Source organism: Ornithorhynchus anatinus, chromosome 13, assembly GCF_004115215.2.
Source record: "Ornithorhynchus anatinus isolate Pmale09 chromosome 13, mOrnAna1.pri.v4, whole genome shotgun sequence".
NCBI lineage: Eukaryota > Metazoa > Chordata > Mammalia > Monotremata > Ornithorhynchidae > Ornithorhynchus > Ornithorhynchus anatinus.
This window is the reverse complement of record NC_041740.1, coordinates 23,088,706-23,112,629: the sequence shown is the minus strand read 5'-3', so window position 1 is coordinate 23,112,629 and position 23,924 is coordinate 23,088,706. Positions and strand designations below refer to the sequence as shown.

Here is a 23,924-nt window from a genome sequence, read left to right as displayed (position 1 = left end):
AACTTAGTGAGTTCGTCCATATGTCTAGCTTAGATGTTTCTTGCCGCCTGCTGCCGATTTAACCACAGGAGATGGAAAACAGTTCATTTTCTTCCCCTTCGGAGTCCTGCACAGATTAAACCTCGGCGGGCTCCTCTGCCTCCCTCCCTCTAACTGTGGGAATCCCTCAAGGCCCAGTCCTGGCTCCCCTTCTCTTCTCCTTCCTCGGAGAACTCGTTCGCTCCCGTGACTTCATCGGCCACCTCTGTGCGGTCGAGTCCCAAATCTCCCTCTCCGGCCCCGACCCCCTTCCCTTCTCCGCGGCCTCGACTGTCATCCTGCCTTCGGGACATTTCTGCTCGGACGGGCTACCGACACCTCGAATTTAACGTGTCCAAAACGGAGCTCCTCATCTTCCCACCGTCTTCACCTTCCCTGACCGTCCCCCGATTTTCCCATCGCTGTAGACAGCACCGCCGTCCTCCCCGTGGCCCAAGCCCGTGATCGTGGGGTTATTCTCGACTCCTCGCTCTCCCTCAGCCCGCGGATTCGGTCCGTCGAGCGCTTATCCTGTCCTGCCTCGATTACTGCCTCCCGTCTCCCCTCCGGCCCCCGCTTCACTCTGCTGCCCCGATAATTTCTCTCCAGAACCGTTCAGGCCGTGTTTCTCCATTCCTCGAGAATCTCTAGTGGTTGTCCATCCACCCGTATCTCCCTACCGCCAGCTATAAAGCATCCGATCACCTCGCTCCCTCCTAATTTACCTCCCCGACGTCCTATCACAATTCATCCTGCGACTCCCCTCCCCTAGCGTCGACCTCCCTCGGTCGCGTCTCTCTCTCCGCCGCCGGCCCGGAACGCCGTCCCCCCTCGGCGACGGACGATCAGTTTCCCAACTTCCGAAGCCTTATTAAGAGCACATCTCCTCCAGGAGGCCTTCCCCGGCTAAGCCGTCGTCTCCCCTTTTCCCGCTCCCCGCCGTGTTGTGCTTGCAGTTGGATCTGCCGCCTCTATTCGCCCCTCCTTCGGCCTCCCAGCGCATACGTACATGTCTCTCGTTCGTTCGTGTATATTGGGGTCCGTCTGCCCTCTAGACTGTAAGCTTCTTGTGGGCGCGGATCCCAGCAGAGCAGGTCCATTCCCGAGTGCTTAATAGAGCGTTCTGCCAACTGTAAATGCTTAATAGATACCACTGACTGGATTAGTATATAATGGGGATTGAAATACCCGTTTCTGCCGCCCCTTCGCATGTGAGCCTCATGTGGGACGGGGGCTGTGTCTGGCCTGATTCTCTTTCACCTGCCGGTGCTCGGCACACAGTACGTGCCTGACCAGTTCTACTGTTGCTATTGCAGTTATTACTCCACGGCGGAGTCCGATATTCCCACCCTCTTGATTGTTCCCAGCTAAGCCCACCTATTAAGAGACCTAGGGGGTCCCAGGGCAGCGGGCCGTGAGCTCCCGCGGCGCAGGGCCGGGTCATTTTCACCTTCCGATTCTTGGGAGGAGAAAGCCTTTGGGTTCTCACCTGCTCGGTTAGAGTCCACTGCGATCCCCCGGCCTCGATTGCACAGTCGAGTCCTACCGGGCGGACGGTAGCGGAATGTCGACCGTGCCCCTTTGTTTTCACAGGAAATGGGAAGACACGATGACCTCTGGTCCTTGTTCTACATGCTGGTGGAATTTGTGGTTGGACAGCTGCCTTGGAGAAAAATCAAAGACAAGGTGAGCGCAAAAGTAGGACGGGGGTTGGGGAGGGAGGGCCAACTCCCTTTGTGAAAGTCCACTCCAAATAAGAATTAAAAATTGTGGAAACGTCTATTTCCCTGCATGTTTCTCCGTGTGAGAAGGGCGGGCCTAAATGGGCAAATGTGAACCTAGCTGTTGCTGAGAGGGTTGATTTCTAGTATTTTTTCCCCTTAATAGTAATAAAAGAAACACTCTAGATTTACCTATAGGCCTCCCGTCCTAAAGAGTGAAAACCCTTCATACGATCAATCACTCAGTGGTGTTTATCGGGCCCTTCCTGCGTACAGAGCCCGCGCTTGGGAGAGTACGATATAATTGGCGGGCCCGAGCCCTACCTTCTAGGAGCCTAAAATCGAGTGGGGGAAGACAGGTTTTGAAATAAATTCCAGGTACGGGGAGGGGACGTGTCCACCAACTCGGTTGTACTGGACTCGCCCAAGCTCCGCACGCAGTCAGCGCTCAGTAAATACCATTGCTTGGGATGGTAGGGAGAGGCAACCTAATAGTGTGATCTGTAAATTAGTGCCGTAAGAGGTTGGGGCGAGTGCTTCAATGATATAAACTTCAGTGCGAGGGGCGACGGATGCCAAAGGGAGAGAGAATATGGTGGGAAGATGAGAGATCACATAGGGCAGATACGATTTTGGTGGGGCTCTGAAGGTGGAGAGAGTGGTGGATAATCCCGCTACCTTGAACGCGTCTACTCTACTGCTGACCCGCTGCCCGTGTCTTCCCTCGGGCCTGGAACTTCCTCTCTCCGGATAGGTGACCGTCCATCATTCTCCCTACCTTCGGGACCCTCCTAAAATCCCGTCTCTTCCCTGCCTAAGTCGTCATCCACCCCCTCCCCCATGTTGCCTCCGCGCTTGGCTCTGCACCTCTTAAGCACTTGGTTCCTCACCCCGCCCCCCTCAGTACTGGGGTAAATATCCTCGACCTCGATCTTCCCTGTCGGTAGTTTCTTTTTACGTCTGTCTCCCCTTGTATTCATTCGATCGTATTTACTGAGCGCTTACTATGTGCAGAGCACCGCACTAAGCGCTTGGAATGTACAAATCGGTAACAGATAGAGACAGTCCCTGCCCTTTGACGGGCTTACGTGCTCCTCGCGGGCAGGGAATGTGGCTACCGACTCTGTGGTATTGCACTTTCCCGAGCGCCACCCATCTTTACGGGAGAGCGTTCGCCCGTGTCGACCGATTCAGGCGGCCCTCGGTGGTCGTTCGGTTCGTCCCCCCGTCGGCTCTGAGGTTTCATCTCCAATCCAGGGGCAGCGGGGTGTCTGGATTATTCACTGATTCCCGAATCCTAATCGTATTCCAGGGGGCCAAATAACGTTGTAGTAGAACCAGAAAAAGAAAATGAGCTCCACCTTTCAATTCAGGCGATGCTATTTTCGCAGGTCATTTTACATGACCGTTGCTTGCTCTGTTTTCAGAGACTTCCCTGTTCTCACACCACTTTCCTTGAAACTGTTAAAAAGGGTCTTGGCGACTTGCAGTTTCGAAGAGACATCGAATCCGCACCTCTCCTTGGCTTTTCTTTCCCCCTCCCAGGAACAAGTTGGCTCTATTAAGGAGAGGTACGACCATCGCCTCATGTTGAAACATCTCCCTCCGGAGTTCGGCATTTTTTTGGATCACATCTCTTCGGTAGATTATTTTACGAAGCCGGATTACCAGGTGAGCACTTACTGACCGTAGCCGGCCTCCTTCCGTCTCCGATGCGTTGCGGGTCTTGTTCGTGCAAAGCTATTTTAACGCCGCCTGAGGACCACGGGATCCGATTCCTCCGAGTACGAGTGGTTCTTTCTCCCTCTTTAGGAAGGACGAGAGTGTTGTCTTTCGGAAACGAGGCTTTCCCTACAGTCATAATCAGTACCTTCGGGCCCCTCTGTTTCCCGTCGACCGGGGCGGGTTTTCTCCCGGTCTTTTGGGGCCCTTGTTAGGAGAGGCCTGCTACAGAGTTGGGCCTACCGGACTCTCGTCCCCTTTTGCGTTCCCCTGTCTCCCAGACCCGAAATCGCTTTGGCCCCAAGATGATTCCACAGATGGCTCCTCCACAGGGCTTGCTCAGAAGCCCCTGAGATCGCGAGACCGGAGATTAGGTCGCAGTCGGAGCCGAACCCACCAGCCCCCCTCAGGTTCTAGGCCGACTGGAAGGGTCTCGGTTTGGTCTGGCGCCGCAGGACCGTCTCGGAGAATATTTGAATGTTCATACGTATCGGGGTTTGATACGTCTCTTTCCGGGGAGAGGCCCCGCATTCACGCCGAGATTCAGGCCGAACCTGGGATCTGGGAGTCATCCACGTCGAAGGGCTGGGCCCCGAGTGCTCTGCTCTCCCAGGGCACCTGGTTCTCCGGCCCGAGCCCAGAGAGAACCCACGCTCGTCTTGGCGAGCCCACTGGGACCGTTGCCCGCGAGGAGCTGGATCCCCCAGAAACGAGGCCCGGTGTGGGACCCCTTCGAACGAGTTCTGGGCCGAGGCCAAGTCCGGCCTGAGGATCCCGAGTGCGGGAATTCCCACCGGAATTGGGCCGGCAGGCTTTGGGTGTCCTCGTAGTGAGCACTGATCCAAAAGATGCCGACCGACATCTTGCCGGAAGAATGTTAGAGGGCCGTCTTAGGAATGATTAGAAAATGCTATAGCGTGAAGCTCTGATTTGCCTGCCTTTCTGAATTTCTGTAAGCGTTGCCCAGCGCTAGAGCACGTCAGTGGACATCTCTCCATCTCAGACCCACCGCCCGGTGTAATCGTTAGCTGTTTTGAGACGATAAGTCTTCCCCCAGCCCTCTTCCGATGCTATTTTTTGACCTCGCTGGCATGACGCTCTCGGTCTTGTAGTCTTAAAAGGGACACGGACTGGCTCGGTGTAGTTTGATCGTGGTCCCCGTGGCGAGAACGTGTGCACTCAAAGATTTCGAATTATTAAATTCCCCGGTACTGGATTTGATGACATTGGGAAGGCCCTGGTATGTCACGCCTCCTCAACCGAAGAGATTTAGGGGGGAAAGTTTACCTTTTTTACCCCTTCAGCTCCGCCTCACGGCCTTTTCCGTTATGGGGTTATGGGGTGATCTGGGAAGGCGGTGAGGCCTGGTGGAAGGACCGTGGGAGTGGGGGGGGGGGTCAGGAGATCATGGTTTTGATCCCAAGCTCTGCCACGTGCCTGCTGGGGGTAGTAATAGTCCGAAGGTGATCTTGGCCAGATCATTTAACCTCTCTGTGCCTCGGTTTGCCCGTCTGCTAAATGGGAATATGCCCCGGGAGAGCTTGAAGAAACAGGAGAACTTGGGGGACGAGGGAGATGGTTTGGGGCCCTTGAGGAAACCGAAGAGGGCAGGAACGCTGACAGCAAGAAAGGTCAAAGCTAAGTCAAAAAACTTCTCTCCCATCATGTTAGGGGCCTAAGAAAGAAAATGGTTGAATAGGGATAATGGTATTTATTAAGCCCTAACTGTATGCCTGGCCCTGAGCTGGGGTGGATACAGGCAAATTGGGTCGGACGCAGGCCGTGGCCCACCTGGGGCTCCCGGTCTCCATCCCCGTTCTGCAGATGAGGTAACTGAGGCACAGAGAAGTGAAGCGACTTGCCCAGCCGACAGGTGGCGGAGCCGGGATTGGAACCCGTGAGCTCCCAGGCCCATGCTCTACCCACTGCCCCCTGCTCCTTCCTTCCCCGTGCTTCGGCAACTCCAGATCTGACAGCTCTGAGACTTCATTTATTCATTCAGTAGTACTTATTAAGCGCTCACTGTGTGCAGAGCACTCTGCTAAGCGCCGGGAACGGACAATTGGGCAACAGATAGGGACCATCCCTGCCCAACGACGGGCTCACGGTCTGAGGAGGAAAGAAAAGAAGGGAGTACGTTGCTGCCAGGCTACCAGTTCTCCGTCGAAACACGTCAGGCTGGCAGCCAGGTCCGAGGGTGTCCGTGCCCAGTGGAACGTTGGACCCCAGCAAGGAAATCGGAGGGAAAAAGATGGCAGCCGAGTCACCCGGCTTGGCCCTCCTGTTGCCAAAGAGGCGCGGAGTGTTTGCGGGGAGGGGTGTTTTTTGCGAGGGACGGGAACATCCGTCTCGAGCATCTGCCCGTCCGATAGCTGAACGGTCCTATTTAGGATTTTGCTTGTTCAGCCCCAGTGGGGAAGAGCGACCGAAACGATGTTCCTAGAAACCGCCCGCCTCCCCCAGACCAACTCGGATCGCTAGAAGACAGTGGCTGGGGCACTTGAAAGAAATACCAGAATAACACGTGTCCTAAAAATAAACGGTCTCGATATGGACTATCAGAGCACCGGAGGGGTAAGGAAAAGAACGCTGAATAAGGACGGCCCCCGTCGCGGATGAATGGGCCAAATACGGAGTTGATGTCGGCGCAGTCGAGTGACCGGTAGCATTTACTGAGCCTCGGCTACGAACCGATGCCTTAACACGGCAGGAGCGCTTGCGGGCGCTGAGGAAATTTGGAGCTGTGCCTTTGCAGGGCTGCGGGTAACGGGAGGGTCTCGGCCGAAGCGTCAGAGTCGATTCGCCCGTGCCGGGCGGCGGCGGATCGGGAGAGATTCTAAAGCGAGTGATCGAGCGAGGGAAACCTTGATCAGAGAGAACGGCGGGGATGTCACTTCTCACCGCGCGGAATGAGGCGGCGGTGAGCCGCTTCCGGATCGTTCCCAAGAAAATGCTAAGGACGCGCATACCAGAGCATCCCTGTGACGGAAGATGGGATGTTCTGCCGGGGATGTGTCCGGGGAGTCGCCGTGGGCAGGAAACGACCGGCCGGCATTCGCGGGGGGTTTCTCGAGCACTTAGCTGCGCTAAACATTTGGGAAAAAAGTATAATACGTAAACACGATCTGCGCCCTCTGCGAGACTATACTAGGTAGTGTAAAAATCCGTTAATATGGTACGGTACAAGAATAATGAAAGTGTAAAGTAATTTATTTTAATGTCTAGATCCCCGGCCAGAGTCTAAGCTCCTTGAAAGCGGCGATATGTCTGTTTATTGTGCTCTCCCAAGTGCTCCGCACAATTAAGCGCCCGTTAAGTGCCATTAATCGATAGACGGATCGGTTACCGGATAAAGGACAACCGAGATAGATCGCGCACGCGCTTTCTTTTAAAGAGGCCTTGGAAATCCGTTCAGAGATATAAATGGACATCTGACGACATTTTTTCTGCCGGAGACAAAAGCGCTTTGCTCCATCATCGGCACATTCACTCCCGTAATAATAACGACAGTCAATGATGGTCATTAAGCATTACTAGGGGCCAATTTGGGTGTTTTTTCCCCCCTCCACGAAGCCAAGAACGTTTGCAGGTGCGTCTTCGAGCATCTGCCCGGCCGTTTGAAAATCCCTGCCGCCGAAAACTCAGAATTAAGTCAAGAACCTGATCCGTTCGGTTGGCCGGCTCGTGCTGCGCCGTAGCCGGGGCTCACCAACTGAGTTGCTGCCAAAATGGCACGCGGTGACCGTTCTGCGGCACAGATTCGGTTCCCGGTTTGCTGGCCAGAAGGCGATGATCCAACAGCCTGGATGTTCCGCAGAACGCGAGACCGCGACATCTCGTCTGTCACCCTGCCACATAATGACAGAAGCTGTCAAGTGGCCGCGCTTGGAGCGGGGGTACGTCTGTTTGGTTTGGGTTTTTTTGGAGCCAGCTGGGAGACGTGTTGGAGAGATTACTCACACGCGTATTAAAAAGAAGGGTTCCGTTTGTGTTTCCCTTTCCTTCAGTATGTCCACAGTGACGTATTGACAGCGACCCAGGCCGCAAAATCCCAACCGCCTCTGGCTTTGAAATTGATGATAATCGTCATGACACCGCATTGGTTGAGGGCTTTCTACGTGCCAACACAGCGTTCGTGCGAAGGTGATCAAGTTGGACACGGTCCCTGTCCCGCGCGGGGCTCAGAGTCCAAAAAGGAAGGAGAACGGGTCTTTCATCCTCATTTTCCCGACGGGGAAATTGAGGAACTGAGAGGTTAGATGACTTGCGCGAGGTCACCCAGCACGCGAGTGGCGGAGGTCCAGGTCCATGCCCTTTCCACTCGGTCGCCCTTGAATGATGTTTTGTCTTTCCGTCGGCCCTCCCTCGATGGAATTGTCTAGAACAGGGAATGGCCACCCTTTTTTTTTTCCTCCCCCTTTTGCAGAGAGCCAAATAGATGCAGTTGGTGCAGAAAGTCGTACAATTTTGTGCCCTTTTCCACGTGACGTGTGACTTTATAACAGTTTTCGCTGCCAGCTGGGATGGGGGTGCCGACGGGAGGAGAAGGGAGAGGAAAAAGAAAAAGGGAAGGCGAGACAAAGAGAAGGGACGTGTAGGGGGGAAAGGAGCAGGCAGGCAGGCAACCTGCCCACGGGTCTCTGTTTTAATAATGTTGGTATTTGTTAAGCGCTTACTAGGTGCAGAGCACTGTTCTAAGCGCTGGGGTAGATACAGGGTAATCGGGTTGTCCCACGTGGGGCTCGCAGTCTTCATCCCCATTTTCCAGATGAGGTCACTGAGCCACAGAGAAGTCAAGTGAGGTGCCCAAGGTCACACAGCCGACGAGTGGCAGAGGCGGGATTAGCACCCATGACCTCTGACTCCCCAGCCCGGGCTCTTTCCACTGAGCCACGCCGCTTCTCTAAAAAATATCGGTGAAGCGCTTATTATGTGCAGAGCACTGTTCTAAGCGCTGGGGGAGATACAGGGTCATCAGGTTGCCCCACGTGAGGCTCACAGTTAATCCCCATTTTACAGATGAGGGAACTGAGGCCCGGAGAAGTGAAGTGACCTGCCCACAGTCACCCAGCTGCCAAGTGGCAGAGGCGGGATTTGAACCCGTGACCTGAAACTCCCAAGCCCGGACTCTTTAATAATAATGATAATGATGATGTTGGTATTTGTTAAGCGCTTACTGTGTGCAGAGCAATGTTCTAAGCACTGGGGGAGATGCAGGGTAATCAGGTTGCCCCACGTGGGGCTCACAGTTAATCCCCATTTTACAGATGAGGGAACTGAGGCCCAGAGAAGCGAAGTGTCTTGCCCACAGTCACCCAGCTGCCAAGTGGCAGAGGCGGGATTCGAACCCGTGACCTCCGACTCCCAAGCCCGGGCTCTTTCCCCTTAGCCACCGAGTGGGAGCCAGTCCCCAGAAGACCACAGACCTGGACTCTACTCCGGTGGCCCAAGTGGGCTGGGCTTCCGTGACCGTTACGGGGAGGGAGTTTCTGGCCCTCAGACCAGCCCGGGGGAAAGGGAATCGATACGCGCCATTGACCGATGGCTTGATTGAACCCCCGTCCGCCCCGAACGTTCCCTTCCCCTCCCTGAAGGAAAAGAGGCAGGCAGGGGCCGCATTCCAGCTCCCACCCCGGCCCTGAAAAGCCGACGGGCCAAATCCGGCAGGAGAAGCTGGGCGAGGAGTCGTCGTCGGGGGGATCAGATACAACGGACGTTTGCTACCGAGGGGGGAGAAGGCAGAGAGAGACGGAAGAGAGAAGAAGCGCGGGGAGACGGAGAGGAAAAACTGCATTTACAGTTTGTCGATTCCATCTTCCGCCCCCCCAACTCGACTGGTCCCGCGCCTGAGGGCCGGCAGTAAGCGTCGTGAGCGCCCCGCACGGGGCTCGAACTCACCCCCGAACACCCGCCGCGTAGCTACCTGCTGTGGAGGCGTTACCCCGACCGGGACCGAACCCTCCGCCGATCGCCCGCGCTCAAGAACCGCCACCATCTCCCCGCTCCTGGATTAGAAGCTCCGAGAAGGACTTCTTCTCTTCGTCGGAGTGGGTCGTGCCCGTCGGAAGAGCCGTCGTCGCCGCAGGAGATCCAGACCCAATCCCGCCGTGGGTTCCGCTTGGGTTAGGGTTGGACGTTGGGACACCCGGCGACTTGACCGCCCCGCCATCGCCCGTCTGCTTCGAGTAGCGTGAAATCCGTGGAAAGATGCATCGATCCAGAACTGACATCCCGCGAGGTAGATTGGCCGGGCAGCCGGGTCTCTCTGTGCCGCGTCGTGTCCGTGTCGCGCCTTGCCCGCCCTCTGGAAGCGACTCTCGGCTGCTCGAGGCGGTTGTCGCCCGGCGGCGGGGGCCGTTCCGAGAAGGATCACGGGTTTCTTCATCGATTACTTCCTGCGGAAATGGGTGACCGGCTGGCCGACGTGACCACCCGTATTTTTAGGGATAGTTTTTCCCTCTCCCCCAGATTGGGAAGAACGGAACTATCCCTCGAGAGGAACGCCTTGCCATCCGAGAAGGACCCGGATCCCACGCGTGCTCTCGGCCACCAGTGAAACGTCGCCTCCTCCCTGCCTCTTGCCCATCCCCCCAAGGCTTCTGCCAGGAAACCTTTGCGACCGAGAAGTTGTAGGAAGGAATCTGTTAGGGTCGCGGGGTGGTTTATTCGGGCGTCACCGCCAATCCCTTCCAGCGCTGTTCCCGCGGGGTTTGGAGTGCAGCAAGGAGGATAACATAACGACAACTCTGGCGTTGAGGTGCTTACCGTGTGCCAAGAACTGAAATATAAACACTGGGGTAGAGGCAGGATTACCGGGTAGGCGACGGGCCCGATCCCACACTGGGCTCCTGGTCTCGGTAGGTGGAAGGAGCGTGTTCTGGTGGAGAGAACGCGGACCGGGGAATCTGTAAAATGGGGATTCGCTACCTGTTCTCCCTCATCTTAGCCTGTGAGCTCCGAGTGGGACGGGGACTGGGTCATCCCTGATTATCTTTCAGTGCTTGGCACACAGACGCTTAACAGATATTATGATTATTATTGTTACGATGATGATTACGTATTGAACCTCCATTTTACAGATGAGGAATTTGAAGCGCAGAGAAGTTGGATAGGCTACACAGCGGGCAGGTGGGAGAGCTGGGATTAGAACTCAGTCCTCTGACTCCTAGGCCCGTGCTCTCTTCCTTCTAGGCCAGGCTACCTCTCGTTAAGAAGAAGAAGAAGAAGAATGTTGGTATTTGTTAAGCGCTTCCTATGTGCCAAGCACCTATGTTCTAAGCACTGGGGTAGAGACAAGGTAATCAGGTTGTCCCCCGTGGGGCTCACAGCCTTCATCCCCGTTTTCCAGGTGAGATAACTGAGGCCCAGAGAAGTGAAGTGACTGGCCCGAGGTCGCACAGCTGACAACCGGTAGAGCCGGGATTAGAACCCACGACCTCTGCCTCCCAGGCCCGTGCTCTTTCCGCTAAGCCACGCTGCTTCTCAATTGCAGTGTACGTTTAGGGCTTACTATGTGCCGAGCACCGTTCTAAGCACTGGGGTAGATACAGGGTGAGCCGGTTGTTCCCCCCGGGGCTCCCAGTCTTCATCCCCCTTTCACAGATGAGGTCACCGAGGCCCAGAGAGGTGAGGTGACTTGCCCAAGGTCACCCAGCAGACACGTGGCAGAGCCGGGGCTCGAACCCATGACCTCTGACTCCCAAGCCCGGGCTCTTTCCACTGAGCCACGCTGCTCCTCTAAATCGCTCCGGCCTGGGAGCCGGCCCTTGGCGGGTTTGGTGGCCCAGGAAAGTGTAGCGCCATGAAGTGTCGCCCAAAGCGGAGATGCAGATAGTCTGGATCAAGTCTGCGTTCTTCCCCCCTTGCGCTTTTCCGCACAATGGCCCAAGATGGCCAGAGTTCATCCTGAAGACTGAGATCCTACAAAAAAGTGGGATGATCACCAGAGCTCAGCTGAGATGGCCCAGTCACCCCGTATGGACGCCAACCCTTCCGAACGCAGTCCGGGATCTGCTCAACCCTTGCGAATCAGCCCGTGTGCCCCTACCAGATGTGGAAGGATAGCGCTCTCGTCGGAAAACAGTCCCAGTCCAGCAGACAAGAAGACGGCCAAGTCGAAGCTCCGCATAGGCGACTGGTAGGGGGAAAGAGATCATTGGAAAGGAGAAAGGCGCTCTTCGAAAAACAAAAAAAACAAACCCCATTTGAGTGAGGAGAAAAGCATTGCCCATCAAGAATGGCAGAACTGGTGTATACGGGGAATTAGGTGGGCTAAAAAGTCAATCTGTCGTAGTTACTGGGCACTTACTGTGTGCAGAGCCCTGTACTAAGCGCTTGAGAGAGTATCACGCGACAGTACAACAGACACGTTCCGTGTCCACAGTGGGGGATGCAGACATCAATATAAATGAATAGATTACGGGCGCGTACGTGAGTGCTCTCGGGTGGTGAATAAGGGGAGCAAGTCAGGGTGAGGGAGGGGAAAATGAGGGCTTAGTCCGGGAAGGCCTCTTGGAGGCCTTTGATAAAGCTCTAAGAGGGGGGAGAGTCATTGCTGACTACGAAAAGGGGGGAGCGTTCCAGGCCAGAGGCATGATCTGGGCGAGGGGATGGCGGCAAGATAGACGACATCAAGAGAGGACGGGTAGGTCGGCCTCAGAGGAGCGCAGTGTGCAGGCTGGATTGGATAACGTGGCACCCGTTAAGCGCTGGGGCAGATAGATCAAAGCTAATCGGGCTGGACACGGTCCCTGCCTCACATGGGGCTCGTGGTTTTCCTCCCCGTTCTACAGATGAGCGAACCGAAGACGAGAAAGCGAAGTGACTTGCCTCAGGTCACCCAGCAGGCGAGTGGCAGAGCTGGGATTAGAACCCAGGGCCTTCTGACTGCCGGGCCTGCGCTCTAGGCGACACTACTAGGAGAGTAGCGAGGGGAGGTTGGAGGGCGCGAGGCGACCGAGTGCGTGAGCGCCGACGGCGAGGCGTTTCTGTTCGCTGCGGAGGTGGATGGGCAACCGCTGGAGGTTAGGGAGGAGCGGGGAAACGTGGACTGAACGTTTTTATAGAAGAACGGTCCGGGCGGCAGAGTGAGGTATGGACTGGAGTGGGGAGAGAGACAGGAGGCAGGGAGGTCAGCGAGGAGGCGGATAGAGTAATCAAGGCAGGAGAGGATAAATGCCTGGATCGACACGGCCGCAGTTTGAGCGGAGAGGAGAGGCGGGATTTTAGCCATGCTGGGAAGACCGAACCGAACGGACTTAGTGGTGGGCTGAATTTGTAGGTTGGACGAGAGCGAGGAGTCAAGGATAAGGCCAAGGTTGCGGGCTCGTGAGACGGGAAGGATGGTGGTACCGACTGCAGTGATGGGAAAGGCGGGGAGGACAGGGCAGAGCCCGGGCTCGGGAGTCAGAGGTCGTGGGTTCTAATCCCGGCCCCGCCGCTCATCGGCGGTGTGACTTGGGGCGAGTCTCTTCACTTCTCTGGGCCTCAGTCCCCTCATCTGTAACACGGGGATGAAGACTGTGAGCCCCACGGGGGACAACCTGATGACCTAGCGCTTAGAACAGCATGTGGCACGTAGTTCGCGCTTCAACGAGTGCCGTCATTCCGTATCGTAAGGGGCTCTGGTTTGGACACGTTAAGTTCGAGGTGACGGGCGGATATCCAAATGGAGACGTCTCGAAGGGAGGAGGAAATATAAGACTCCGAGGGGGAGAGGCATCGGGGCGGGGGGGATGTAGATTTGGGGAATCGTCCGCAGAGATTGAAATCGTCGGAGCAGATGAGTTCTCCAAGGGAATGGGTGTAGAGGGAGAATAGAAGGGGACCCGTAATTTAACCTCGAGGGATTCCCCGTAGTTACGGGGTGGGAGGCAGAGGAGGAGCCCACAGAGACTGAGAATGAGCAGCCGGAGGGATAAGAGAACCGGGAGAGGCGGCGCCAGTGAAGCCGTGCTTCCAGGAGAAGGGGTCGGTCGACAGTCTCCAAGGCAGCTGAGAAATCAAGAAAGATCAGGGTGGAGTAGATGCCATTAGATTTGGCAAGGAGATGATGATAATAATAAGGGTATTTATTAAGTGCTTACGACGTGCCGAGCACTCTTCTAAACACTGGTGTAGATACGAGGTGATCCGGTTGTCCCACGTCAGGCTCAGCGCTTTAATCCCCATGGTACAGACGAGGTAACTGAGGCACAGAGAAGTTCCGTGCCTTGCCCAAGGTCACACAGCAGACAAGTGGCAGAGCCGGGAGTAGAACTCACGTCCTCTGACTCCCAAGCCCGGGCTCTTGCCACTAGGGCATCCAAACGCTTAGTACAGTGCTCTGCACCTAGTAAGGGCTCGATAAATATTATTGAATGAATGCTGCTTCTCTGCGATTAACTTCGAGAGGGCCGTTTCCGTCGAACGAAGCGGGGACAGAAACCAGAACGTCATGGAGAGGTTTGGAGGAGGGGAAGTGGAGTCAGCGGGCGTAGGCAACTTGCTCGAGGAGTTTGGAGGGCAACGGTAGGATGTTAACCGGCGATGAGACGTCAACTGGAAGGGGTCGTGGGTGGGTTGGTTTTTTTCTTAAGCACGGGGGTACGTACGCGTGTTCGAAAGCGGTGGCGGAGAAGCCGCTGGGCGAGTGAACAGTTGAAGATGGTGACCGGGGAGGGGAGGAGGGGAGAGGTAGGTGTTGGATAAAGCGAAACGTGATGAGGTTGGACTCACGGGTGGCAGGGGATAGAATTTGCGAGGAGGCGGGAGATCTCCTCCCGAGATACCGCTGAGAAAGATGCGCGAGTCCAGAGGGGCAGGTGGAAGGAGGGACCGTAGAGGCGCCGGGGTGGTTTCCGTTTTCTCAATAAGCATGTGGCCAGGTCATTAGGGGCCCAGAGATGAGACCGCAGGGGTGTGGGGACCTTGAGGAGAGAGCTTAGATACCTGAGATAATTGGCTAGAGCAGTAGGATAGAGAAAGAACTTTACGGGGTGGAGGAGAGGGCCGACCTTAAAGCAGGCACGGATGAGCCTGAGATGGACGCGGTCGGCTTGCCGTGTGGATTTTCGGCAGCAGCGCCCTCTCGATAACAGGTCCCGACCACTGTGATGAGAGGTGACGTTTGGCTTTGGACTTTAGAGAACTCGGTTCGTACATCTCTGCCGGAGAGTGTCGGAATGTAGGAACTTAACAAACCAAAATGTTTACTGTACGTAGAAGAATATCGGGGACCAGCCCTGTCGAACTTCTTCATTTAGAGGGGATATCTTCTAAGCGTATTGTTCTCTCTCCCTGACTCTTCCTTTCCCTGTCGAACGTCTTCATATAGAGGACGTCTAGAGGGAATATCTTCTAAGCGTATTCTTCTTCCCTCACTCTTCCTTTCCCTGTCGAACGTCTTCATATAGAGGACGTCTAGAGGGAATATCTTCTAAGCGTGTTCTTCTTTTTCCCTTACTCTTCCTTCCCCTATTGAACGTCTTCATATAGAGGACGTCCAGAGGGAATATCTTCTAAGCGTATTGTTCTCTCTCCCCGACTCTTCCTCTCCCCGTTGAACGTCGTCATATAGAGGGGATATCTTCTAAGCGTATTGTTCTCCCTCCCTTACTCTTCCTTTCCCTGTCGAACGTCTTCATATACAGGACGTCTAGAGGGAATATCTTCCAAGCCTATTGTTCTCTCTCCCTTACCCAGGCCCGAAATATTCCCCGTTGCTCTTTGGCTTATTGAGTTTCTCTGTTTTGTTTTGTGGGTTCAGCTCCTTACGTCCGTGTTTGACAACAGCATCAAGACCTTCGGAGTGATCGAGAGCGACCCGTTCGACTGGGAGAAGAGCGGCACCGACGGGTCCCTGACGACAACGACCACTTCCACGACTCCCCAGTTACACACACGCCTGACACCCGCCGCCATCGGGTAGGTCTGCGCCACGGGTAACCTGAATTTTCCCGGCCGGAGGGCCCCGCGGAGTCCGCGCGGCGGCTTTAAGCCCCTCCCGAGTGCCAAACCTGGTACGTCAAACACAAGATGCGTGTTCCCTCCCCTCGAGGGGCTGCGCTGTAATCGGGGAGACCCAACGGATATATATTTTTTTTACAGGATTGATCGAGCGGTGTAGTACAGTATTAACAGGGAATGAATGTTGGTGGATCCGCCTAGAATTTCGGGCTGATCAGTAGCCAAGACCGGGGGCTTTAGAGCGGAGCAGCGAGGAGGGGAGGGATTTGTCCAGGCGTCCCATCAGCACACCTTCCTAAAGTCCCCGTCGATGCCGTCCCCGCCGAGGCAACCACCTTAAAGCTCCAGCACCTAGTACGGTGCTCAGCACGCATTAAGGACGGCGTTTGTTAGGCGCCTGCTATGGGCCGAGCGCCGTTCTAAGCGTCGGGGGGCGGTAATCAGGTCGTCCCACGTGGCGCTCCCTGTCTTAATCCGCATCTGGTGAGGTAACTGAGGCACAGAGAAGGGAAGGGGCTCGCCCAGAGTCACCCAGCTGAGGGGGATTAGAACCCATGACCTCGGACTCCCAAGCCCGGGCTCTTTCCACCGAGTCACGCCGCTCTCAGTCGATGCCCTTAATTGATCGACGAAGCTGTTGCCAGGATATTGGCAGGTGGGTTCACAAAGGCGGCACAGACGTACCCCGGTAAGCGATCCAATGTGGAAAACTTTGTTAGACCGGGATTATTTTGGTTGGTTTTTTTTCCTGCCCTTCCTTATCCTACCAGATCTTCTGGTTGTTCTCCTCCATCTCTTCCACTTCAGCTTCACTCCCCTTTCTCTCACCGATCAAGATCCCCTCCCCCTTCTCTTACTCTCCACCCTTACGGTTCCGGCAGAAATGGAGACGGAAGCCGGGGGACGAAAGCACCCAAGTCCGTTTGTGAAAAAGCACTACCGTGGGCAAAAGCAAGGGCCGTCCGCCAGCCCCGGGGGACGTTTCACCTCCCGGTGGGCCGGTTGATGCCCGGTACTAGCAGAAAGCGGGGCGAATTAAGAACCGAGAGATGGGAGCCCGTCCCCGATCTGTGTGATCAGTAACTAACGGGTTACCGGCCCCCCGGAAATTCAGATGATGAAGGAGAGTGCAAGCTTAGGGGGGCCGCCGTTATTTTGCGGTGTCGAAAAGGCAACTAGCGTGCGGTGGTCGTTACTTAAACACAATCCAACCAGCACGCAGTAGTTATTTAAACAGGAGAGCGGAAGTAGATTTTAACTAGAAATCCGTGGCCTGGAGGCCTGGTGAGGAAAGGAGTCTGCAGATTTCGCAGGGAGAAGTAGTTTGTTTCCAGAACGAGCACGGCGAGGAGAGGGCAAAGAGCCGAAGGCGGGGCGAGATCGAGACCAGGGCCGGGCCGAGGTCACCCGAGAGGACGCCGGGCCCCGGCTCTGTCAGACTCGTTACGGGGCCGATCCTCTGAGCTGCCTCAGCCCTCTTCCTTCTCCTGGAATTCCAATCTCCCATCCGTTGCCAGGAGACCTTGGGTGACTTCTCCCTCCGGGCTCACCGGGCCGTGCCCCGTGGGAGATGAGCCATCGTTGACTTTGGATGAGAAGCCCGAGGCGTGGCCGCTTTCCCCGATGGGCCAGACCAGCAGGGAGAAGGCCGATGAGTGAGTTCCGTGATCCCCAGGACGCCCTGTTGTATTGCCCGTGTAATGGAGGTCCGGCGAGGTCAGCCGTGCCGGATCTGAGTAGAGGATTTCAGCTCCCCTTTTGGCCTTTGGAAGCCATCGCCAGAACGTCATCGGAATCCCGGCGATGACCCCGTATCGGCTGAATCTGCGGCTTGGCCAGATCCTTTGCCGATTCCAGGTGCGACGACGGCGAGTCGCCCCGATCTCGTTGGCGCTCAGGATTTAATGGTGAAGATAACCAAAGGGAAATCATTGCCCACCTCCCGACACACACATTCAAGTGGGGATGCGTACTCGTGCCCGCCTCTCCGCTGGCGTGCGTCCCCTCGGCCGGCAGCGGGATTCCCGAAAAGCAAGTCCCAGCGGGAATGTTGCAGCCGGAAGGGAAGCACAGGCATCTCTCAGGAACTTTAAAGAGTTGGAAGAGTCTGGGTTCTAATCCTGGCTCCGCCACTTGTCTTCTGTGAGGCCTTGGGAAGTCACTTGACTTCTCTGGGCCTCAGTTACCTCATCTGTAAAAGGGGAATTAAGGCAGTGAGCCCCAGTGGACGGTGTCCAATCTGATTTTCTTGTAATCTCTCCCAGCGCGGAGCACGGTGCCTGGCACCTAGCAAGTGCTTCGGTATCATTTAGAGGAAGAAGATAGGATTTGAGTGGTTTTGGGACACCCCCTAGGTCACCGGCCCTGCGCGGGAGTTAGAGAAGAAAGCCGTGGGCAGCGGAAAAGCGGCTAGATGGAGTGATTTGCGTCCAGCCGCGTTGGCTCAGTGGAAGGAGCCCGGGCTTGGGAGGCAGAGGTCATGGGTTCGACTCCCGGTTCCGCCACGCGACAGCTGTGTGACTCTGGGCGAGTCACTTGGCTTCTCTGGGCCTCGGTTACCTCATCTGTAATAACAATAATAATAATGTTGGTATTTGTTGAGCGCTTACTATGTGCAGAGCACTGTTCTAAGCGCTGGGGTAGACACAGGGGAATCGGGTTGTCCCACGTGGGGCTCACAGTCTTAATCCCCATTTTACAGATGAGGGAACTGAGGCCCCGAGAAGTGAAGTGACTTGCCCACAGTCACACAGCTGACAAGTGGCAGATCCGGCATTCGAACCCATGGCCTCTGACTCCAGAGCCCGCGCTCTTTCCACTGAGCCACGCTGCTTGGGATTAAGACTGAGCCCCGTGTGGGACGACCTCAGTACCCTGTATCCCCCCTAGCGCTTAGAACAAGCGCTTGGCGCATCATAAGCGCCTAACAAATACTATCATTATTATTATTATTCAAAGAAAGAGAAGGAAAACCCCCAAGGGCCCCTTGGGGGAAAGGAGGAAGCAAGCAAGCTCACCAGACGAATCTTGTTGCAGATTGCAGATTATTACGTCGGTCCGTTTTTTTAAATCCCCCAACTCTTTTTTTAAAAACTCCGACAGTCCCCGGAAATGGGTCAGATTCCTAAAAAATAACCGCTCTGTTAAACAGCACACCCGATCGCTCCGAAACCTTCCGACGTACTCCTTCATTTGACACATGCTTGCTTGGCAGATTTTCGTTTCCCGTCCTCCGGACGAACGCTTCTGGGCCTGGCTTCTCTCTTCAGTCAGCCTACTCACTGTGCCTCGCTCTCGTTTCCGTCCCCACCACCCCCCTTGTCGCTGCTTGAAACTCCCTCTCCCTACACGTCCTGCCGACCGCTGTTTCCCCCGTCTTCGAGGCTCTTCCGACGTCACTTCTCCTCCGGGAAGCCGTCCCCGATTAATCTCCCGTCTCCCCACCTTACGTCTTCCACCTCTGGCCCTTCAGCCCTTCCACCTCATCTTAGCACGTGGGTGCCCCTCTTCCCTCCCCACCTCACCGGCCGCCTTACGTAACTCTCTTTGAACTCTCTTCCTCTCTCCTACCCACGGTTTATTTTAATGTTTGTCTCCCGCGCTAGACTGTGAGCGCCTAGAGAGCAGGAGCCTGGCACCTCGCTCTGTTGTACTCTCCTCGGCGCTCAGTGAGAACGCTCGCGATCGACGGATTGATTGCTGCAACGACCCGGAGACTCTAATAATTGCTCCTTCCTCTCAAAGTAATCCGGTCGTTGTTTTTCTGTCGCAGAATTGCCAATGCCACTCCTATCCCGGGAGACCTACTGAGGGAAAACACAGATGAAGTATTTCCAGACGAGCAGCTTAGCGATGGGGAAAACGGGATCCCCGTTGGAGCGTCACCTGAAAAACCGCCTGGGTCTTCAGGGCCGCCTCGCCCCCAGGAAAAGGATGTGTGGGAGGAAATGGATGCCAACAGGAACAAGATAAAGCTGGGGATCTTCAAGGTACGTGACCCTCGGTAGTCTCGGTATTCATTAAACCCGTACTCCCGGTGCCGGCGACCGCATTCAGTGCCGGGAAAGACCACGCAGGTTGGAATCGGACGTGGTCCCCGGCCCCGGGGAAGCTCACGGACTGAAATTTTAAGTGGGGGAGAGCCACCGGTAACAGACGCATATAAGGAGAGATGAAACCAAACGCCCAGAGAGCGTGCGCGGAAACCCACCGGAGGTCTGCAGGGCCGTGGCCGGAGGCGCAGGATTTCGGGCCGTTAGCCGTTCGGAGTCCCCAGCCGCCCGGCCGCGGCCCGAGGTCTGCCTACCGCTTCTCTCCCGCCGAGGCGGCGCGAGGCCGATCGGGGCGGCGACGTGGAAGGGAGCCGGGCCGTGATGGCGGGGAGGCCGCGTGACGGTGAGGGTTGGTCCCGGGGGCCCCACGGGGAAGGGGGCGGGAACGCGAGTTGCGATAGGAAGGTGGCGGGTTCCTGGTGGATTTGCTCAGCCCTGAGATGGAGAGGTTGGAGGGCCACGCTGTAGGGGCGTAAATCCCCTCCGTTGGGTGCAGGCTAGAGCTCCAGACTGTTGGACGTGGGTATGAGTTTTTTGACGGTCGGCCACAGGAAGCGCTTAACAAATACCGGCGTTAGTATTCAAAAGGCGATTGGATCCAATCGCACGGCAGGGGCCCTGGAAAGAGTAACGGGAAAGTGACAGGTTCCCGGTGGATTTGCTCACCTGTGGTGAAAAGAGGCCCCAGCTCAGGGGTCCAGCGGGTCGGAGGCTGCCCGTTGCCGCCTCCGAACACGTGTACGTGCTTCGTCTCTGGCGGTTGCCAAATCGCACATTCCAAGCGCTCGGTACGGTGCTCTGCGCACAGTAAGCGCTCAATAAATACAGCTGAATGCGTGAACGAATTTCCCTCCGGAGAAGACGCCACCGACGGCGGCGCACGTGTGGCCGAGAAGGCGTCTGGGAGGCCCGTGGTTCTGGTCACGTTGCGTTTAATGTCTGCAGTGCCCGGCGAGGGCTTCTCTTTTGCTTTCTCGGGTTCCGTTCCCTTCAAAACTCTTGACGTAAGACGAGCCGCTCCTTCTCTCCCAGCAGCGGGCTCGGCCAGCCGCCGCTCGGCGGCTGACTCCCTCCGCTGCGACGCAGCAGGCCCTGAGCCTTCGTTTGCAAAACGTTTCCTCTGCGTTCCCGGCTTGCAGTTTCACAGTCTCAGTTGTCCCCAGCGCTCAGAACGGCGCTCGGCACCTCGTAAGCGCTTAACAGATCCCGTGATTTCTGTGTGGCGCGAGCTCACCACACCATCCGCTGATGGGAGACCCAGAGCTCCCTCTGGGCCCGTCAATCCTTGGGATTTCAGGGGTGCTTACCCTTTGCTGAGCGCCGCGCTAAGCGCGTGGGGGTTGGTCGGCACGTTTCCGTCCCCGGACGAGCTCACCGTCCAGCGGACCGTGAAGCCCGGCGGGTCATGTGGAGAGCGATCCTCCTATCTAATGGATTCCTCCAAGACTGGCCGGGTTTGAGCTGGCGTATCGAAATGACCCTCCGCTTTCTCGAGTGGAACGAGGCTCGTTTTCGGCACTGCTAGCAGGGAGGGGGCTGGGTGTGGGAGAAGGCGGCGTGGGGTTCGCTCCGCAACCAGGTCGGGATCTTCCGAGCATTCCCAGGGCATTCGCTCTTCCCCTCCTCCGTATCAAGCTCCAGTCCCGCTCCTCTGTCTTCTCCCACCTCTCTGCCGCTTCCGCATTCTTCTCCCTCCTCCCCAGCTTTGCACCAAAACGGGCTAGACACTGGTCATCGCGAGATCTGGGAAACTGGGAAAAGAGAGAGCCCGGGCTCCCTTTTCCCTGAGTTTCTGCTTTTGCTGCAGAAGGCGCTCCGAGGCTTCCTAGAAGCTCTCGCTTCCAAGCTGTTCCACCACCGGACTGGGCGGGGGGCTCAGCAAGTAGATTTTCCCACCAGTCAGATGGTGGAACACCCAGCAAGCGGGTACGCCTTCCAATCCGATCCCGCTTCGGGGACCGTTTTCACCGGTGGAATCCCAAAAACAAGGGCTGTCCAGTAGCCGGCGTCGGTTGTCAGCGGCTGGACCTTTCATTTACCCTCTGCGGCTCATCCCGAAATGACGTCTTGGGGTTTAGGGATCTCATTTACTCACTGAATCTCTCTCATTCGTCGTCCCGATGATAAAGAGTGGCCGAACTGATGGGAAAGCCTGGCTTCTGTTGGCTTTTCTGACTCTTGTCCGTGCCTGAATCAAAAGTCCCCGGAGATTTGACCTCGAGGTGTCCGTCACGTTAGATCCCAAGCTCGGATGAAGACCTGTACTTTCTAAGACTTACTCCGGTGCGGCCCAAGGACTCTAGCGACCTTTGCTAACGAGCAGAGCGAGTGACCCTTTTTAAAGAGATCTGGGGAGATTCAGGCCTTTTTGGCTCCTTGAGGCGGGCTACCGCTGCTGACAGACTAAGACTCTTCCGAGACCAAGCAGAACGATGCCGAGGTCTGTCAGCTGTTTTCGGCCGGCCTTTATAGCACGGGTGAACTTACTGTGGAAATCAGGTGCTAATTTAGGAAACTTTTGATGAATAAGGACAACACTGAGCGATTTAGTGTCTTCTAAATATAAACACGGATATTATTCACTCGTCTGTTTCAGATAAAATCCTCGCGTGCCCTTTGCTGCAGATAATATAACACGAGCACCGGCTCTGGACTTACAAACTGCGTTCTTTTTGTCTGTTTTTTGTCTTCTCGGCGTGGGGGGCGTTTAATTTCAACATCCGACATAGGCTGCGACGGAGGAGGAGAATAGCCACGGTCCAGCGAACGGAATCCCGACCGCGCCAAGCCTTGGTTCTCCGATCCACGTCCGCTCGGAAACGGCCCAGCCGGAGCGAGACGTTCCCCTGGTGCGGAAGTTACGGTCCATCCACAGCTTCGAGCTGGAGAAGCATCTGACGTTGGAGTCGAAGCCGGACACCGATAAATTTCTGGAGACCTGGTATGAATCAGCTACTTCCCTCTGGTGTTTTCACATTTGCCGCTGGTTCTCCTGCCTGCTTGTGGCCAAGAGGTAGCGCAGAATCAATGGCAGGGGTATTTATTGAGCGCTTACCGTGGCCGAGCACTCCGCCGAGCATAGAGTCGGTAGACGTGTCCTCTGCCCGCAGGGAGTCTCGGGGAACACGGAAGCTGCCGGGGTGAGTCCCGTGATTTTATTCATCGGGTACAGGCCGGTTTTTCAGTACCCGCGAATAGCCCAGGAGGGTCCGAGAGGGCAGGGATGCCGAGGGAGGTGGCGGGGAGTCTAGGGAGAAGGCTGGCCTTTTTTGGCTCCCAAACCCGTCCGGTTGTCGTCTCCTTTCCCGGCACTTCCTTGCTAAGCACATCTCCCGAAGGGGGGGGGGGGGGGGGGGAAAAGAGAGAGAGTGCGTGCGTGCGGGTCGATAGGTAGGATAATAATAAAAATACACGTGGTACGTTTAGCTCCCTTTACTAAGGACTGGGGTAACTACGGAATAATCAGACCCAGTCCGGGTCCCACGTGAGGCTCACGGTCCAAATAGGAGGGGGAATTAAGTATTCCATCCCCATTTTAGAGATGAGCCGACCGAGACCCAAAGAAGTTTCTCGCCCAAGGTCCCACCCAGCAGGCCGGGATCGGAACCCAGGTCCCCGGACCCCCGGGCCGGAGCTCCCTCCGCTGGGCCGGGCTGCTCAGGAGCACGGTGGAGGGGAAGAGAACCGCCGGGAGAGACTGGGAGCTCGGCGGCGGGGAGCGTGTCTGCCCGTTCCCCTGTATCGTAGTCCCCCGGGTGCTCGCAAACCGAGCGCTCAATAAATACCACCGATTGTTTAATCGACTGATAGACGCGACCAAGGGCAGGAGGCTCCGCCCCGCACCTGATGCCCCCACAGCCTTTCCCCGGCCTACTGACGGGCGTCCCTCCTGGTGAGACGTTCCGGCCAGGGGAATCTAACCCAACCGGCCTCCCCGCCCGCCCGAGAGGGAGCTGCCGCTCATTAAAATCGCGGTCCGGGTGGGTGACCTCGTCCCGGACCGGTGGCCGGGGCGGGCGGGTGCTGGAGGAAGGGGACCCTAGAGCAGCGCGGCTCAGTGGGAAGAGCCCGGGCTGGGGAGTCCGAGGTCATGGGTGCGAATCCCGGCTCCGCCGCTCGGCAGCTGGGTGACTGTGGGCAAGTCACTTCACCGGGCCTCAGTGACGTCACCCGTCAAATGGGGATGAAGACCGGGAGCCTCCCGTGGGACAACCCGATGACCCTGTATCTCCCCCGGCGCTCAGAACGGTGCTCGGCACCTAGTAAGCGCTTAACAAATACCAACGTTATTATTATTAGGGGGCTAACGGAACTCTGGAACGATCTGGGCCTCCCTAGCCTGGGTGAGGACTCTCCGTGGAGAGATTGTAAGGCCTCTCTCCCTAATCGCCCCTTCCCCGTCCTTCTTTCCCACCTTCTTTCCCACCGGCCCTTCAAGCCTCCTCCTCTCAGCGTTGCACCTTTT

The 23,924-nt window shown here is 56.4% G+C and overlaps 1 protein-coding gene across 3 annotated transcripts in view; it reads left to right on the top strand.

Annotated features, from left to right (window-relative positions):
• The window catches only part of TTBK2 (tau tubulin kinase 2), an 80,410-nt gene that overhangs the window by 43,921 nt on the left and 12,565 nt on the right, over positions 1-23,924 (top strand). For all 3 annotated transcript variants that reach the window (XM_029078285.2, XM_029078284.2, XM_029078286.2), the window contains exons 8-12: positions 1,612-1,704; positions 3,285-3,410; positions 15,208-15,365; positions 19,180-19,396; positions 22,189-22,400. In XM_029078285.2, the coding sequence (XP_028934118.1) occupies positions 1,612-1,704; positions 3,285-3,410; positions 15,208-15,365; positions 19,180-19,396; positions 22,189-22,400 (806 nt within the window). The remainder of the gene's footprint in view (positions 1-1,611; positions 1,705-3,284; positions 3,411-15,207; positions 15,366-19,179; positions 19,397-22,188; positions 22,401-23,924) is intronic.